The 19,851-nt window shown below is 41.2% G+C and overlaps 1 protein-coding gene across 1 annotated transcript in view; it reads right to left on the reverse strand.

The window, feature by feature from the left end:
- Positions 1 to 668: 668 nt before the first annotated feature.
- Positions 669 to 19,851, reverse strand: part of depdc7a (DEP domain containing 7, paralog a) — a 66,345-nt gene continuing 47,162 nt past the window's right edge. The window contains exons 6-9 of the mRNA XM_072272799.1: positions 16,680 to 16,822; positions 15,901 to 16,026; positions 4,318 to 4,396; positions 669 to 987 (exon numbers count right to left, since the gene is read on the reverse strand). Coding sequence (XP_072128900.1) covers positions 779 to 987; positions 4,318 to 4,396; positions 15,901 to 16,026; positions 16,680 to 16,822 — 557 coding nt within the window. The 3' untranslated portion in view covers positions 669 to 778. The remainder of the gene's footprint in view (positions 988 to 4,317; positions 4,397 to 15,900; positions 16,027 to 16,679; positions 16,823 to 19,851) is intronic.

Here is a 19,851-nt window from a genome sequence, read left to right on the forward strand (position 1 = left end):
AGAGGTTCAGTTGTTCAGATCAAACATCAGGAAGGGGATGAAATGTGATCCAAGTGACTGCCTGTGGAATGATTGTAGGTGTCAGACAGGGTGATTTGAACATCTCAGAAATGACTGATAATGGGATTTTCACTCAGTCTCTTGAGCAGGGGCTCCCAACTCAGGGTCCAAAAACCCCTCAGTTAATTGTAGGGGGTCCATGGCATATAAAAAAAGATTGTGAACTCCTGCTGTTTTCAGAGAATGGTGTAAACAAACAAAAGTCATCCAGTGAGTGACAGTTCTGTAGGCAAAAATGCCTTGTTAGAGTCAGAGAAGAAAGGCCAGATTAGTTCAAGCTGATAGGAAGGCAACAGGAACTCAAATAACCACACAATAGTGGTGTGCAGAAGAGCATATCTGAGTGCACAACACGACAAACCGTGATGTGGATGGGCTACAGCAGAAGACTGAACACACACTTGTGGCCACTTCATTAGATACAGGAGGTTGCTAATAAAGTGGCCAGAGTGTTTTGAAATACATGTGACATCTAAGTACACATGACAAGCAATTGAATCTGATTCTGATGACTGGACCATGAGTTAGCAGTTAGAGATGGGCATAAATGCTGGCCCATTCTGCAAACCCAAAGCCTGGAACAAAGACATTTCAGGAAAGCAGATGAAAAAGGTTAAATAAAATTTCAAACTTTATTCATTCAATCTTATAAAATGTTCAATAATTTTAACTTTTTATAATTAACTTAATTATACATATATACAGTACATTGATAAAATTAATGTTTCCTCTGAGGATCAAAGAAATACTGAATAAATATAGCGGGGTGACTCTTGTTGAACTGAGTGAGGACCTTCTTTTTCTCTTTAGCAGACAGCTGTGTGTTTTCATCAATAGTCTTAAGTAGCAGTAACAGTTCGTCTCTCGTGGTCTTTCGCATGTTGCTTTCACATGCAGAAAGACTTAACCTCTCGCAGAAAGTGTGCCCTAGGAAGGAAGTTACAGAAGATGCAACATTTTCCAAAAAAAAATTGGGTTATATTCAAGACATTAAAAAATTCTATATCCTGTTGGATTGGAGTGTAAAAATTGTTATTTTCTCCCAGTTTAATCTTCCCTTCTTTGCATTTTTATATAATCATTTATACATGTATAGTGTTCAGTAATTTTTCTAATAATTGTAGAGCTGATGGTGTACATTTTCCCCCCCCCAGAGGCTTTTTTTTTTTTTTGAAAAGAAGTTTCCTAAAGCGGAATGGATCTGGCTGTTTTATGAGTTAACTTATCACCGGGATGTTGTTATCTTTAGTCTGAGTATGAGGCAACTACACTTCCTTTTCTTTTTTGATCTTGTAAACACTTAGTACATGGCAGCAACCAATGCCTCATTCTTGATTTCCAAAGAACTGGTAGCTCACTGTCACCAGATCCAACCACCCTAAATGGAAAATGTTGATTCAACAAGTTTCTGTTGTAATCAATTCTGTAGAATGTGTAAGACTAGCGACTAGGGCACTGAGATTCACACCATTTCCTAGAACCTAGATTCTTAACAGCACACATTGCCTACTTCCCAGATGCTAACATTGCAAAACTACCTGCATATATGACATGTTGTGACTTTATCATCAGTATCCACATGTCCTTTTCTACAAGTCTGTGGTGGCTAATGCTATTCTGTTTGCTGTTGTGTGCTGGGGCAGCAGGCTGAGGGTAGCAGACACCAACAGAATCAACAAACTCATTCGTAAGGCCAGTGATGTTGGGGATGGAACTGGACTCTCTCACGGTGCTGTCTGAAAAGAGGATTCTGTTCAAGTTGCATGCCATCTTGGACAATGTCTCCCATCCACTACATAATGTACTGGGTGGGCACAGGAGTACATTCAGCCAGAGACTCATTCTACCGAGATGCAACACAGAGCGTCATAGGAAGTCATTCCTGCCTGTGGCCATCAAACTTTACAACTCCTCCCTTGGAGGGTCAGACACCCTGAGCCAATAGGCTGGTCCTGGACTTATTTCCTGGCATAATTTACATATTACTATTTAACTATTTATGGTTTTATTACTATTTAATTATTTATGGTGCAACTGTAACAAAAACTAATTTCCCCTGGGGTCAATAAAGTATGACTACGACTATTCCCAACCCATCATATTCCAAATCTAATTATTTATTTAAAAGCCAGAGTGAAAATACCCTGGGATTTTTGTGCGCACCTCCAGAATTAGACACCCCATCAGGTATGTCCTGCTCTCTGGAACAGTTAGGTGTTCCAATGTCAGCCTCCGTGATCAGTTTCTACAGAACCAGATCAAGTTACTCCTGATCCCAATGGATCACCCAAGATGACAGAGATCCTGTTTTTACACTGGCGATAACTGCAGAGCATTGGTGAAGGAAACTGGATACCAGATGTACAAGAGTTGGTGAATTTGCAGCAAAGAACACAAACACACATTGTTTCACTTAAAATATCCATTTATGATCTTTCATTATCACTTGTATCACTTGCTTGCACTGCATTCATCAGTAGCTTTTACACTTCATTCTGTATTATTATTATTGTTTTACCAGTTCCTTAAAGGTTGTTATAGCTTGGGGTGGAGAGAGGTGGGGATGAGCTCCCACTACCTATTAAATTCTCCCAGTGGTATGCCTTTCAATTAGCCTTCACATCTGGCTCAGCTACGAGCTGCAGCAGAACAGTTTCCACTGACAGGAGAAGGGGCAAAGGTGGGTTACTGGTGCCTTAAAATCCAGTCACTTCATGCAGATGGGATTCATCAGCCACAGTTGTCAGCTCGGAGAAGGAAAACGCTGATCTCAAACCTCCGCTGCCTTGTCGCTATACTCATTCACAGGGGAAGGCTTCAGGAGTAAACTCCCAGGGAAAATCCAGGGATAGAGTCCCTAAGGCAGTCCTGCATTGAGTTCAACACTTACAGACAACTCCTGCAAAGCCACTGGTACCAAACTATCAGTCTTTGCCATCTCTTGGATCTATCAGCTGCATGGAGGAGGAGAGCTTGCTGCATGGGCAACAGATTGCTCTCCATATTGTACTGCCTTGGCTTGGTATCACAGACAGCTGGGACACATCAATGCTCGACCCTGACCAATGGACAGCCTCATGCATTGTTTACCTTATTCTAGCTCAATGCACTGTGTAATGATTTGATCTGTACAAATAGCACTTCACTGCAACTTGGTACATCTGACAATAATTAACCAATAATAATAAATCTGAGTGGTATTAACAATTTAAATCGTTTTGGTCCAAAACTGTATCCTGTGAAACTAATCCAATTTATACTGTCAGACAGATTCATTAGAGAATCTGTAGGCTATAAGGAGAGGACAATTTAAACAGAATCCCACAGATTGAATCAATCCAAATGTCAGAAATTCAATAGTGATAGAGAAACATGCTTTTGGGGGAAACCCAAAAGAAGAAGAATGGGACAAAGCCTCAAACTGGAGCTAGAGGGTCCCTGGCCACCACCAGAAAACAATTCCTCAAAGGGCATTGCTATTTGGCCCTTAATGTTCACAGATGGGTTAACTAAAACTGCAAAGTGGAAACCGATTTGGATCAGGTAAAAAGAGGGTTACAAAAGAGTTTGAGAAAGGAAGATGTAGACTAGGCATGATCCAAGAGTTCAAACAAGCTCCAGAGGCTGAAATGCCAAATCATGTCCCTTTATTTATTTATTTATTTTTAAAAAGCACAAGAGATAGCGCACACCCTTCACCAAGACTCACCCTGAAACATTGACTGCTCCCCTCTGTAGATGCTGCCCGACTTGCTGAGTTCCTTCCACATTGTGTTGCCCTAATTTACTTTCCTAGCAAAGCAGTTATTCCATGTAATATTAGAAAACAAGCCAAGCTCAATTTAAACAAAGCAACCAGATGACTTCCAAGTTTTTCAGATCATTTCCTGGGAATTCAGCAACACACAAAAATGTTGGAGGAACTCAGGTCAGACAGCATCTGTGGAAGTGAGTAAATGGTGAATGCTTCCGGCCATGTTTCTTTGGGACTGGAAGGGAAGGGGAAGATGTCAGAGTAAGAAGTGTGTGTGTGTGTGGGGGTGGGGGGAGAAAGAGAAGAGAAGGATTATAACCAGGTGATAGTTGAGACCAGGCAAGGGAGAAGGTGTGTGGGTAGGGGAGGGGGACATGAGGCAAGAAGTGATAGGGTAGAGAATGGAGAAAAGGAGGCAGGCAAAGCTCATTGTAGTGAAGGTACTTAATTAGGACCAATAATCCTAAACGTTACTTCACAAATAAGTGTACATGGTTCCTTACCTGTACTAAAGTCTGGATCCTTTCCGCACTGAATGAGCATCAACTTCTCACTCACCATTTTGTGTAAAGCAGCAGGAACCTGTACAATATTTTAAATGAGTTATTCAAAGTGTACAAAATATACTTATGCATTTCTCACAGCAAGTTCCTCCTGAACTCTCATTTTGTTTTGCCAAATGTACTAAACAATATCCCAAATTCACAAGGTTTCACCCAAACACATTGCAATGTACCCAAGCCAGAAGTCACTGAGCCACATCAAGGAAAGCCAGCATTCACAGTCCTAGGATCACGCAGACAGAAGCTCTACAATGGGTAGTCAAAACTGCCCCACACATCACCAGCACACCTCCAAGGACACGCACAGACAGGTGCTGGAAAAGGGACAGTAACATCCTGAAGGACCCCCCCCCCCCTTCACCTTGCTCATGGACTTTATCCCACTCCCATCAGGGAGGAGGCTATGCAGCATCCATGCCAGGACCACCAGACTCAAAAACAGTTACCTTCCCCAAGCAGATAGGCTGATCAACACCTCCACCCCCAAGTGCCACTACTTTATCAGCTGTCAGAGTCAGCTTTGAGTTCTGACCAGCAACCAAGCTGGACATCAGAAGTTAGAGAGGAAGGGATTTCACTGACTGTAGAAGAAGGCAGTGGTGGATCACAGCAGTTTATTTGAGCTCTGACCAGTGAGGTACTCAGGATTGATTTGCAAGAGCAAATTAAAGGCAGGGAAATGCAATGTCCACTCAGACAATGGCCAGAGTTAGAGTGGCGAGGCTTTAGCTCTTTGGGACTTCAGACAGAAAGCCAAAAAGAAAAGCTCCAGGCAAAGATTTTTCCCCCCTCCCTTCTTTATATCTGCTCAGGTAGGACAGTAGAGGGGCCAGGCAGTATCCTCTTATAGGATATGAGAAGACTGAGACCTCCAGTGACCCTGATGACTACAACTGCAAGTGCATCCAGCTGCAGCTTCTAACAATCCATATTAAAGTGTTGGAGCTGGAACTGAAACTGAAACTGGATGAAATCTGGATCATTCAGGAGGCCGAAGGGGTGATAAATAGGACAGAGGTAGTTAGACCCAAGGTGCAGGGCATGGGAAACTGGATGACAGTCAGGAAGGGGAAATGAGTTAAGGAGCTAGTGCAGAGTACCCCTGTGGCCATCCCCCTCAACAACAGGCAGATCACTTTGGATACTGTTGGGGGGAGACCCCGAGGAAAGTCACTGTAGTCAGGTCTTTGGCACTGAGTCTTCCCTCTTGGGTCAGAGGCATCAGAGAGAAGAGGCACACTGTGATGATAGGGGGAACGGACAACAGGTTCAATGGGTGAGGACAAGATTCCAGATAGTATGTTGCTTCCTGGGTGCCAGGGTCTGGAACATCTCAAATTGAGTCTTCAGCATGCTTAAGTGAGTGGGTGAACAACCAGAGGCAGGTAGAATGAATGGGTAGGACAAGTGACAAGGTTCTGATAGAGAGTTCGGTGCTAAGTTAAAGGGCAGGACCTCCAGGGATGTGACCTCAGGACTGCTACCCATGCCATGTGCTAGTGCGAACAGAACAAGAAATATTACATCATTTAACATGTGGCTAATGAGTTGGTGTAGGACGGAGGGTGTAAGATTTTTGGGTCATTGGGCTCCTTGCAGGGAAGGTGGGACCTGTGCAAAAAGGACAGCTTCCACCTGAACTGAAGGGGGACTAATATCCTAGTGGGAAATTTGTAAATGCTGCACGGTAGGGGTTTAAACTAGAGTTACAGGGGATTGGGAACCATGGTGCCAGAACAGTTAGTGAAGAGGTACTGGAGACAGACGTTGGTAAGACCTCAGACAAAGTCAGGAACCAAAAGGCTGAACATAGTACAACTAGTGTCCTAAGCCGCATATATCTCAATCCAAGCATTGTAGGAAAGGCAGATGGATGAGCTCAGGACAACTGGAATTATGTTGTTGTGACCATTGGTGAGACTTTGTTGCAGGAGGGGCAAGACTGGCAGCTCAATATTACAGGGTTCTGTTGTTTTAGATGTGACAGAGGGAGGAGTGGCATTACTCATCAGGGAAAATGTCACAGCAGTGCTCCATCAGGATAGACTGGAGAGCGTGACTCATGAGGGCGTTACAGGTGGAACTGAGAAACAAGAAAGGTATGACCTCATTAATGGGGCTATATGACAGACCACCAAACAGACCTATGGATTTCGAGGAAAGAGGATGAAGGCAAGGCAGTGGATGTTGTCTACATAGATTTCAGCAAGGCATTTGACAAGGTCCTACATGGGAGGCTTGTCAAGGTTCAGTCATTTGGCATTCAGGATGAGGTGGTAAACTGTATTAGACATTGGCTTTGAGGGAGAAGCTAGGGTGTGGTAGTAGGGGGTTGCCTCTGGTTGGATGCCAGTGACAAGTGGAGTGCCACTGGGATCAGTACTAGATCCTTTGTTGTTTGTCATCTATATCAATGGCCTGGATGACAATGTGGTGAACTAGATCAGCAAATTTGCAGACGACACCAGGACTGGGGCTGTAGTGGACAGTGAGGAAGGTCATCATGGCTTGCAGAGGGATCTGCATCAGCTGGGAAAAAAAAAATGGGCCAAAATATAGTAGATAGAATTTATACAGACAAGTACAAGGCTTTGCACTTTAATAGGTCTTGTACAGGGAATGGTAGGGCACTGAGGAATGTGGTAGAACAAAGAAAGGGATCTGGGAATACAGGTCAATAATTCATTGAAAGTGGCATCACAGGTAGATAGGGTCATAAAGAAAGCGTATGGCATATTGATCTTCATTCATCAACAGTTTGAGTACAGGAGAGAGATCTTATGTTCAAATTGTAGAAGAAGTTGGTGAGGGCTAATTTAGAGTATGGTGTGCAGTTCTGGTCACCTACCTACAGGATGTAAACAAGAGTAAATTTATAAGCTTGTTGCTGGGAAAGAAAATTTACAAGCATGTCACCACATCTGGAGGATCCAAATTATAAGGAAAGATTGAATAGGTTAGGACTGTATTCTTTAGACTGTAGAAGATTGAGAGGAGGACTTCTGGGTCATCAAGGGAATGGCAGCGTAAGGAAAAGGTCTCGATAAAAAAGGTAAACTGCCCCAAAATGGAATTTAGACAAATACTTAATATTGCATAACTATATTAATAAAAGGGGCAAGGATAATGTCTAAGAACAAGATTAAAAAGTCTGCTCCGAAGGCTGATAAACATAGAGGCGCAGCAAGGCGACGGGCCTAGCTCCCCCACGGCAAGCCAGGACGGAATAATGAGGGGGAAATCGGTGACACTGTCTTTGATTCTCGGAGAGATTCGCGAGTTCCGACAAGATAACAGCAAACAGCTGGAAGATATTAAAGGAAAAATAGTAATAGATAGATGAAGCCGAAGCAAGGATTGTTGGAATTGAAGAGAAGCTACAAAATGCAGAGGAAGTGATAGCAGAAATGCTGAAGCTACAAAACCAGCTCCAGTGGAAACTAATAGATCAAGGCGGCCGCTCAAGGGAAAATGTGAGGGTTCACGGAGTTCCTGAAGGAACTGAAGGTAAACCCGGATTGATGATTCCCTTCGTGGAGAAGCTGCTTAGAGAGAACCTTGATATACTGGCTGCAAAAGACCTGCAGATAGAAAAGGCTCACTGTGCGCGTTGGCACCACAGCCCCCAGCAGGCGCCCAGCCCAGATCGATTCTGGTCAGATTTCTCAGTTACAGAACGAAGGAAGAGGTGCTTAAACAGGCATGGCAAAATAAAGGTTTCATGTGGAACAACTGTAAAATCAGTTTAGACCACGACTACGCACCGGAGATTCTCGCCAGACAGAAGGAATATACGGAAACAGAGAGAATCCTGAAGGAAAACAACATCAGATTCCAGACCCTGTATCCAGCTCGGCTGAGAGTCTTTTACGACGAAGGGACAAAAACTTACGCTACGGTGGAGGAGGCAACGTCGGACCTGGCGGACCGGGGACTACCTATTAAAGTTATCACCCAACTGGAGTCACTACTGGAGAGGATTCGGCAGAAGTCGTGGCAGTTAGTGGGGCGAGGACACTCCACTCGAACCAGAGTGTCAAACCACAAGGAAAAGCTGCAAATATTCAGACACGAGTGTACAGAGAATACAGATTAATTAAGAGAAATGACTGAAAAGAGTAAATCGGACTCAAAGGTAAAATGAAAACTGGTAACTGAAAATAAACTAGGCAGAATAAATTGAATGATAGCAATTTGGTCGAGACATAAATAGGAGAAAATTCTCTATGATTATTCAAACTGCTGAGGGCCCTCTAACACAGGGTGAAGATAGAGGTTATTCCTCCGAACTGAGGCAGATTGGTGCTCAGGCCTCACTGTGGGAAGTCGGGAAAAATTTTCAAACGTTACACGTTCAAAAATGTCTAGGGTGTGGTTATATGTCTTGGTTTATTGTTGAGAAGGGATTGCTTACTGTTTGGTTAGAAAAGGAGAGTGTTTTTTCCTCTACTAGAGAAAAATGCAAACTGAATTGGTAAAAATAATTTCCTATAATGTTAATGGGGTTTTGAATCCAATTAAAAGAAATATGATTATGTCTAAATTGAAAAAAGAGAGGGCACAAATAGCTTTCCTCCAGGAAACACATATGAGCCAATCTGAACATGGAAAATTAGAAAGAATGGGCTTTAAGCATGTATTTTATTCATCATATAAATTGAGTCACAAAAGAGGGGTAGCTACTTTAATATCAAGTACTCTTAATTATGAAGATATTTCAGAGACTAAAGACAAAGAAGGACGGTTTGTAAAAATCACAAGAAGAATAGAAGGTACAGAAATAACATTGCTGAATGTTTATGCTTCTCCAGGTTGTGAATGGTCATTTTATAGACACATTTTTGACCTAATGGTCAGTTCTCAAGGGGTAGTAATTTGTGGAGGGGATTTTAATATTAGATTAAATCCTGTATTAGATTCTTCAAGAATAGTTACTCAGAATAAACCTCTGACTCGGAAAATGAATTCATTGATGGAAGAGTTGGGAATTATAGATGTCTGGAGGGAATTACACCCTACTAGTAAAGATTATACACATTACTCTTTCCCTCATTCAGCCTATTCAAGGCTATCTTTAATACAGATAGACTCAGGATAAAAAACTGCAATATTGCAACAATTGATCTGTCGGATCATAGCCCAGTCTCTGTCTCTAATCCTGGAAAGGAAAATGAGGAAAACACTATGGAGGCTAAACTCTCTCATGTACTCAATAACCCGAAAGTAATGGAGAGATTAAGGGGAGAAATCAAAGAATATCTAGACCTTAATGACACGGGAGAAACATCACCAGTGATCTTATGGGATACATTGAAAGCTGCATTGAAAGCTGTACTGAGGGGGAAAATTATTTCCATTATCACTCACATGAAAAAAAATCAATGCACAAAAATTAGCAGACCTTCAAGGAAAATTAAAACAATTTCAAGTTGTAGATAGCAACAAAAGTAATTCAAATCGAAAACAGGAAATTAGGAAATTGCAAAGTGGAATTGACGATATTTATACGTTGGAAACTCAAAGAAATTTTCTTTACCTGAGACAAAAGAATTAAGGAGGAGGTAAATCAGCTAGATTATTAGTATATAAATTACAAAAACAACAAGCAGACAATACAATTCATAAAATAAAGAATCCAAAGACAAAGCTTGTGGAGAGTACAATAGGCAAAATTCAAGAGAGTTTTGAAACATATTATTTAGAGCTGTACTCCCAACCCCAGGCCCCCAATAAGCCCTATATAGACAGTGTATTGAATTTTTTAGATCTACCTAAACTTACAGATTTACAAAATGAAAGTTTATTAGAACCAGTAACTGTCAAAGAACTGAATGTGGCCATCTCTAGGTTAAAGGCTGGAAAGTCCCCGGGTTCTGATGGGTTTACCTCAGAGTGGTACAAGTCCCTGAAGACACAGTTAGCCCCATTACTACTTAACACCTTTAATTGGATCTTGCAGAAAGGAGAAACTCCACCTTCCTGGAGAGAAGCAATTATTTCAGTTATTCCTAAAGAGGGTAAAGATAAACTAGAATGTGGCAATTATCAGCCAATTAGTGTTCTTAATTTAGATTACAAACTATTTACATCTATATTAGCACGCAGATTGGAAAAGCTTTTACCTGGCCTAATCCATTTAGACCAGACTGGATTTATTCAACAAAGACAAACACAGGACAACATAAGGAGAACTCTGCACATATTAGAACAGGTTAATAAGAACGAGACAGAGACAACAGTAGTAGGATTGGACGCTGAGAAAGCTTTTGATTCGGTTAGTTGGGCATTCCTATACAGAGTGTTAGGAAGATTCGGCTTTCAAGAAAAGTTTATTAAAGTAATTCAGACTCTATATGACAGCCCTACAGCCCGAATTAAGATAAATGGGGACCTCTCTGACTCCATCTTAGAGAGAGACACTAGGCAGGGATGCCCAATTTCTCCTCTCCTTTTTGCACTATATATTGAACCGCTTGCCCAACTAATAAGACAGAGCGAAATCGTAAAAGGTATCAAAGTGGCAGGGATTGAACAGAAAGTGGCGTTGTTCACAGATGATGTTTTGGTTTATCTGAGTGAACCAGAAAAATCACATAGCATTGTTTACACTGTTGGATGACTTTGGGAAAATATCAGGTGATAAAATAAATGTAAAGAAAATGCAGGTTATGTCCCTAAATTATACACCATCCAAAAAAATTGCAGGATACATACAATCTTAGGTGGGAAGCTAAATCATTAAAATATTTAGGAATAACCCTGCCGAAGGATCTTTCAACACTGTCACAGGTAAATTATGTGCCATTAATCTCAGAGATAAAAGCAGATATGCATAGATGGAATCTTATCCCCTTTTTAAGTTTAAATTCAAGGATAAATACTATAAAAATGAATATTCTTCCTCGGTTATTGTATCTTTTCCGTACTTAACCGGTGGAGGTGGATGATAATCAATTCAGGGATTGGGACAAATGGATTTCCCGCTTCATTTGGCAAGGAAAGAAACCTAGAATTCAATATAACACCTTACAGTTAGGGAAGGAAGGGAGGTATGGTTCTTCCTTGCCTGAGAAATTATTTTTATGCCTCACAGATAACCCGTTATATTGGTGTAATAGGGAATATAAGGCTAGATAGAAAGAAATAGAATTTGGATTAGTTGACAGTTTTCCTCTCCAGGCCTCAATAGCTGACAAAGGATTGATGGCCCAGTTGGAAAAATTTACAAACAGTTGGATAAATCTTACATTAAAAGTATGGCAGAAGGTGGTTAATTCATGTGGAATTAATAACGTTAAAACTCTTTAGATGGTGTGCATATGATGCCGAATTCCTTCCCAACAGAGGAGATAAAAGATTTGAGCTATGGATAAAGAAAGGTCTTACAACCTACCTCTCATTTATAGATAAAAGGGTATTACAAAGTTTCTTAATCCTGCAGGACAAAGATGGCCTAGAACATAATGACTTTTTAAAAAAAAAAAAGGTACCTTCAAGTACGAAACTATGTTAACCAGAGTTGCAGATATACAGACCTATCAACAGTAGAATTAGAATTTTTCAAGATCCTGAATTCGGCTTGCAGTTCAATACCTAGTAAATCAGTTTCGAGTATATAATGCACTCTCCCATGCTAAAACTGTAAATACACTGTATATTAAAAAGTGAGAGAAAGAAGCGGGGTTGGTACTTTCAGAGGAGGCTTGGGGGAAAATCTTCAGCTTTCAATGGTCCTCAACTAATTCTTTGACTTGGAGAGAACATTGTTGGAAAAACATAAGATACTTCAAGACCACATATCAGGAAAAATATAAAGATACAAACGTGACATATTGGAGAAGGTGCGGCTCCAAGGGGGCAAATCATTTTCATATTTTCTGGGATTGCCCTAAGTCTATATTGGGAAGGTATTCATAGAACATTAGTTAAGGTACTTAGGTCCCAGATACCTCTGAACTTTGAGACGCTCTACTTGGGGCATGTATTGTTTCTCGAACAGAAGGAAGACAAAGTTGCTGCAGGCCCTCTTAGCGGCAAGTAAGAAATCAATCACTAGAAAGTGGCTAAATCCAATAACACCTACATTAGAAGATTGGCACGAAATTATCTTGGAAATATTTAAAATGGAAAAGTTGATTTACTCCCTGAGAATTCAAAAAGAAAAATTTTAATCAAATCTGGAATAAATGGATTGAATATGTAACCCCAATGCGAGCAGACTTTAGATGACATTCCTAATAATTTATACTGCTCTTTTCACCAACACAGTAATATTACTAACGTAAGCACCCCTAGTCTAAATGTCTTTTTTTTGTTTTCTTTTGGAAAATAGAGAATTAACACAAGGGAAAGATTTGGGAAAGGGATAAAAAAAATGAAAAAGTAATTAAGTACATAGGGATTGGATAATTATGTCTGCGGGCAGGAGCAAGCATGAACAAATTAGGATATAAACACCTACAATGGTTGTTACATAGGCTTATATACAACATTTTGGACCAGTGGAAATGGTCCAGAAGAGTTGTATGGAAACTATTATTACCATTTTTCTTAACAACTAATACCATTACTTAGCCTAATAGATTAGAATTACCACAGTACATAATTATCTATTTAAGTGTCTAATTTCCTTTTATATCATCTTAATGTGTACTTAATGTATAAATATAGTTTTATACATATAAAAAATGGAAAAGGTTATGTGTGAAAAAAGTACATGATATTTGTGAATTCCTTATCCAAATAAAAATAAAATTTAAAAAAGATTGAGAGGAGATTTGATAGAAGTTTACAAAATTATGAGGGGTATCAATAGGGTAAATGCAAGTAGGCTTTTTCCACTGAGGTTGGGTGGGACTACAACTGGAGGTCATGGCTTAAGGGTGAAAGGTGAAAAGTTCAGGGGAACACAAGGGGAAACTTCTTCGCTCGGAGGGTTGTGCAAGTGTGGAACAAGCTGCCAGCACAAGTGGTGCACGCAAGCTCAATTTCAACATTTAAGTGAAGTTTGGATAGGTGCATGGATCATAGGGGTATGGAGGGCTACAGTCAATGGGAGTAGGGGGGCTGTGGCCTCCATCACACCACTCCCACAGAATAACTGAAACTGTGAGCACACACAAGGACTCAGATACTTGCACTAACGACACTTTGTGCATTACTGTGATATTCTGGTGCTGCTGTAGCTTATTGTCTGCTACTTATCTATTTAATACTGTTTTTCTATTAGTCTTGTTTTTATCTACCACTTTTTTTTATAAAAATTGCCTGAGGGGAAGCCAGAGTTTCATTGTATGTATAATGACAACAAAGAACATTCAATTCAATTTAAATAGTTTCAGCATGGACTCGGTGGGCTGAAGGGCCTGTTTCTGTGCTGTACTCTGACTCCATGTACAGTACAGACATTCCTGTGCCTGGTGTCACTGTCAGTTTTCTGTCTTTATGTTTATGAACATACAATCTAGGAACAAACTTTCTGAGCCATCTATATTGTGTATTTTTTGTGTTTTTTATCCAAGAGTTTTTTTTGTGCTGCATCAGATCCAGATTAACAATCTTGTTCTCCTCTACACTTGGATACTGAAAATGACAATAAACAATCTTGAATGGATTTCATTGTTTGTTTTAAAGAATGAGGCAGCACACTACAGCTGAAAACATTTGAGATAATGTGGAATAGGCCCTCTGAGCCACACCGTCCAGCAATCCCCCAGTTTAACCCCAGACTAATGAGACATTTTGCAATGACCAATTAACCTGCTAACTGGTACCAGCTTTGAACTGTGGGAGGAAACTGGAGCACCCAGAGGAAATCCACGTGGTCATGGGGAGAATGTACAAACTCCTTACAGGCAGCAGCAGGACTGCCCAGGGCTACTCTCACCCAGATCAAGTACCTGCTACTTTAGTCAACCCTTAATGACCTGAATCACTTCAGGTCAAGTTCAATTAGAATTCCCTTTTGCTCTTTGCCTGTATTAAATTCAATGTATTTTGAATTTCTTATGGGAAAAACTACTTGGAATTAAGTGATAGTTCTTTTAAAATTTAAAGTTCAGCACTGTAACAGGCCCTTCTGCCCGATACACATGACTAATTAACCTACTAACTTTAGAATGGATCTTTGAAATATGAGAGGTAATCAGAGCATCTGGAAGAATCCCACATTGTCACAGGGAAAATGTACAAAGTCCTTCCAGACAGCGGTGGGAACTGAATTCAGGTCACTGACACAGTAATAGCATTACACTAACACCATGCTCCAAATTGCAGCCAAGAAACTTGGTACAGTTGGACACAGCCTTGGCTTCTTGTGTTCCAGGCTTCAAAATCTCACCGCTTTTTAAATTCAGTGATGCCTCAAGGTGGTAGCGTCCATCAAGGACCCTCACCATCTGGGACATGCCCTCTTCTCATTACTACTGTCAGGGAGGAGGTACAGGAGCATGAAGACACCCAACATCTTAGGACAACTTCTTCCACCTCTGCCATTAGAGATCCAAATGGTCCATAAACACTACCTCACTATTTTGCTAAGAACAAGAGACTCTAGATGCTGGAAATCCACAGAAAATGCCAGAGAAACTCAGCAGGTCGGGCACCATCTATGGAGAGGAATAAACAGTCAACATTTCTGGTCAATCTTTTATTTCTCCCCCCTAAGTGCTACCTGGCCTGCTGAGTTCCTCCTGCATTGAGTTATTCACCACTTCTTTTTGCACTAATTTTTATATTATAATCAGATTAATTTACACATTTCACAATATATTGTACATCAGTGATAATAGGCTTTATTCTACTTCTGGTTCTTAGTGAACACACAGCACAAGGAGAGGGGAAAGGCCCATATTTCACAGGGTTGAGTGCAATGATTGAAAAGTTGAAAACTCAGGTCCCAGAGGAATTTACTTACCCAGGGGACTGAAGAGCTGTGGATGGTTGGGTGAATGCATACAGTGCGGCAAATTAATGGAACCAAATAATATGGAAACAAAGGCTCACTTCACACCTCTATCTAATCTTTGATCATTGTTTGTCAGGAAGTTAGTTTAAACTTCATGCATCTTTACAGTGTTACAAATAATTTTTAACATTGTCATTGTAGAGAGAAATACGATGTCCTTCATTGGCAGAACTAAATTCAAAAAAATACCAATGAGATTAATCTGGTTGTTGTTACTATAGAAAGAAACTTGCAAAATACTAGTCTTTCTTGACTTTAGGATGACCCAAAGTGCACTATTAGCTAATGAAGTACTTGAATGAGAAATTTTTTTTTTTTTTTTTGCCAGAGGGTGGTGAATCTGTGGAATCCTTTGCCACAGTTGGCTGTGGAGGCCAAGTAATTCAGTATATTTAAAGTGGATAGGTTTTTGATTAAGGGAGAAAGCAGGAAAATGGGGTTGAGAGGGATAATATCAACAATGATGGAACAGCAGAGAAGACTCAATGGCTTGTATGGCCCAAATCTGCTCCTATTTTATAGTCTTGTGTCATTTCTGTTGCCATTATATTATGTACCTTAAAGACATCTTTCTGATGATCAAGTAGAAACAACACCAAGAGATCAGCTTTCCCTTTTGGTAGGTTCTTGTTAAAAACGATCGCTTTACTGAAAGTCCTTTTCATCACAATTCTATTGTTGACCTGGAGAGGAAAAAAAAAGTCACCATCAGGAACCAAGCTGTTCTTGTGCCCATTGAGTTACAGAAAATCGAAATTCAGCCGTGCATGTTGAACCCCATCCTTCTCACAATCTCTGACCTCTTGCCATCAGGCAGAAGGTACTGCAACTCAAGAACTAGAACTATATCAGGCTGGGTAACCACCTCATCCCCCAGTCTGAGAGACTTTCAAGCACTCTGCTGCCAACCAAGCACACATGTACACCCTGTCTGAACACCCATTCAACTCAAACACATCTTGTACTGGTCACTTTTCATCTTTTATTGCTGCTTCACTTATTTATATGACTGCTCATTTTATTATAATAGTCAGTAACATTATACTGTCTTACATAAACATTCACCTCACACTGTCAGTGTCAATCTTCAGACCATGCCACTTGGACCTGCACTAATAATTTTTGTGTCTCTGCTGGATCATATCATAATTATGTGTGCGGCATGGGACTATATGCACTGTGTTTTGCACTTTGGTTCCAGAGGAATGATCTTTCGTTTAGCTGTGCAAGTGCATGGTTGAACAATAAAACTCGAACTTGAATTCTTATGGTACAGAATGACCTACGAGAATCATGTTAGAAGTAAGGAAAATCTTTGTGAAGATTACATGCTCACCCCATTCTTCAATGCAATGGATGTTGGATCAGCAGCAATGGCCATGAAATGCAACAGCCTCCTTAGTTCTTCCCGATTACTGGCATTCATAAGTTTCAGACAAAGTTGGGTGGCTTCTAATGCCTGTTCAAACTTGCCATTTACTGCAAAGAGAGCAACTCAGATTTAATATCACTCGCACAAGTCGTGAAATTTGTCTCTGCAGCAGTACAATGCAATACACAATAGAAAACACAGACATTAGTTAAATAAGTAGTGCAGAAATAGAAATAAAAGTAGCAAGTTAGTGTTCATAGGTTCAATGTCCATTCGGAAATTGGATGGCAGAGGGCAAGAAATTATTCCTGAATTGTGCGGAACAGCTTCTTCCCCTCTGCTATCCAATTTCTGAACGGATTCCCACAATGGAAGTTTGAAACATGAGGTGATGATCCAAAAACTCCATTATTTTCCTCCACAATTACCACCTGCCCAACCGAGCATCACCAAATAAAGCAATTTCAGCACTATCTGTAGTCAACATGATCATACAATCTGATATGAGATTCTGCAAGATCCTCTTAATATCTGCCAGAAAGCAAGCGCCATAACTTAGTGCTCTATCTGTAGGCCAATGAAGAAATCTTAGCTCCCCAGCTCCATTATTGGAGAGAGGTTTTGTATTTATAAAACAGCTTTTACAGGCAACACATGCCCAACTAATTTAGAACATCGAGCATTACAGCATAACAAGCCCCCTGGCCCACAATATTTTGTTGACATTTTAACCTGCTCTAAGATCAATTTAACCCTTCCCTCCCACAGTGACCTCTATTTTCCTATCATCCATGTGCTCTTCTCTTAAATGCCCCTAATGTATCTGCCTCTGCCACCACACCTGATGGGACACTCCATAGACCTACCACAAAAACCTTACCATGAACATCCCCCTACACATTCTTCCAACCACCTTAAAGTTATGTGCCCCTGTGTTAGCCATTTCCACCTGGGGCGGGGGCGGGGAAGAAAAGAAAGAGAATCTCTGGCTATCCATTCAAAACTTGTTCCTAGGGTGGAAATTTACAGCTCAAGTTCTAGAAACTTAAAGTGCAAGATATATGGTGACTAGCTAGGTTTGAAAACTTGTATTCATTATTTGCTGGTCGCCATATTGTTTTGTGTCGGGTAATTGATAAACATTAGCCAGTGCAGTTGGCAGGACTGTCATGCTTAAAAAAAAAGGTCATGATTATTTTTAGACCATTCAAAAGCAATGATTAAAAACAAGCTGTACTTGTCACATGTACATCAAAACAGTGAAATTTATATTTATCCAGACCATACAATACAGGGGCAAAATTAGGCCATCTGGCCCATCAAGTGCATCATGGCTGATCCATTTCCCTCAGTCCCAATCTCCTGCCCTCTCCCTGAAACCCTTCAATACCCTGACTAATCAAGAATTTATCAACCTCTGCCACAGGCAGCTGTAGAGGTCAAGTCATTGGGTATACTCAAGGCCACAGATTCACCACTCTAGCTAAAGAAATCCCTCATCTCTGATCTAGACAGACATTCCTATATTCTGAAGCTGTGTCTCATTTATTGAGATAATGTGGAATAGGCCCTTCAAGCCACACCACCCAAAAACCCCCAAGTCAACCACAGCCTAATATCAGGACAATTTACAGTGACCAATTAACCTACCAACTGGGACATCTTTGGACTGTGGGAGGAAACCAGAGCACCCAGAGGAAATCCACACAGTCACAGGGAAGAACGTCTAAATTACAGATGTGCTGGAGGCAGTCCGTACGTGTTGTTATACTTCCGGGGCCAACACAACACCCACAACTTACTAACCCTGACCCGTACACATTTGGAATGTGGAAAGAAACCAGAGCAGCTGGAAGAAACCCATGGAGAGAACAATCTCCTTGAGCAGGTATTGAACCCCAACTGCTGGCATTGAAGCATTGCTCTGACCAGTCTCAGTTGAATATCTTGCTGAATACAAGCATCCTTGATGGTGTAAGTGCCCAAGTTCACTGGTGCATCAGGCTATATTTTTCCACAGGGACAGTAATTCACCCGCAAGCCTTCTCCGAACTGGAATGCAAGGTCACTGAAGCAAGCAAAACTGCTAGAAATCTAAAACAATGCTGGAAAGATTCAGCACCTCCAGCATATCTTACAGTTAGTTTGTTGATTTGCACCTTATCACTATCCAGCCACCTTGGTTCAAAGCAAATTTTCAAAGTACATGTCACCATATGACCAAGTTTCATTTTCTTGCAGGTATTCACAGTATAAGAAATACAACAGAAGAAAAAGCTTGAAAGACTGACAGCCAATGTGCAAAAGATGACAAACTGCGCAAATACAAAAAATTGAGAACACAAGTTAAACACGAGGAATTCTGCAGATGCTGGAAATTCAAGCAACACACATCAAAGTTGCTGGTGAACGCAGCAGGCCAGGCAGCATCTGTAGGAAGAGGCACAGTCGACGTTTCAGGCCAAGACCCTTCGTCAGGACTAACTGAAGGAAGAGTGAGTAAGGGATTTGAAAGTTGGAGGGGGAGGGGGAGATCCAAAATGATAGGAGAAGACAGGAGGGGGAGGGATGGAGCCAAGAGCTGGACAGGTGATTGGCAAAAGGGGATACGAGAGGATCATGGGACAGGAGGCCCAGGGAGAAAGACAAGGGGGGGGGGGACCCCAGAGAATGGGCAAGGGGTATAGTCAGAGGGACAGAGGGAGAAAAAGGAGAGTGAGAGAAAGAATGTGTGTATAAAAATAAATAACAGATGGGGTACGAGGGGAAGTTGGGGCCTAGCGGAAGTTAGAGAAGTCGATGTTCATGCCATCAGGTTGGAGGCTACCCAGACGGAATATAAGGTGTTGTTCCTCCAACCCGAGTGTGGTTTCATCTTTACAGTAGAGGAGGCCGTGGATAGACATGTCAGAATGGGAATGGGATGTGGAATTAAAATGTGGCGCCACTGGGAGATCCTGCTTTCTCTGGCGGACAGAGCGTAGGCGTTCAGCAAAATGGTCTCCCAGTCTGCGTCAGGTCTTGCCAATATATAGAAGGCGACATTGGGAGCACCGGACGCAGTATATCACCCCAGCCGACTCACAGGTGAAGTGCCGCCTCACCTGGAAGGACTGTCTGGGGCCCTGAATGGTGG

This window comes from Mobula birostris, chromosome 11 (assembly GCF_030028105.1).
Source record: "Mobula birostris isolate sMobBir1 chromosome 11, sMobBir1.hap1, whole genome shotgun sequence".
Lineage (NCBI taxonomy): Eukaryota > Metazoa > Chordata > Chondrichthyes > Myliobatiformes > Myliobatidae > Mobula > Mobula birostris.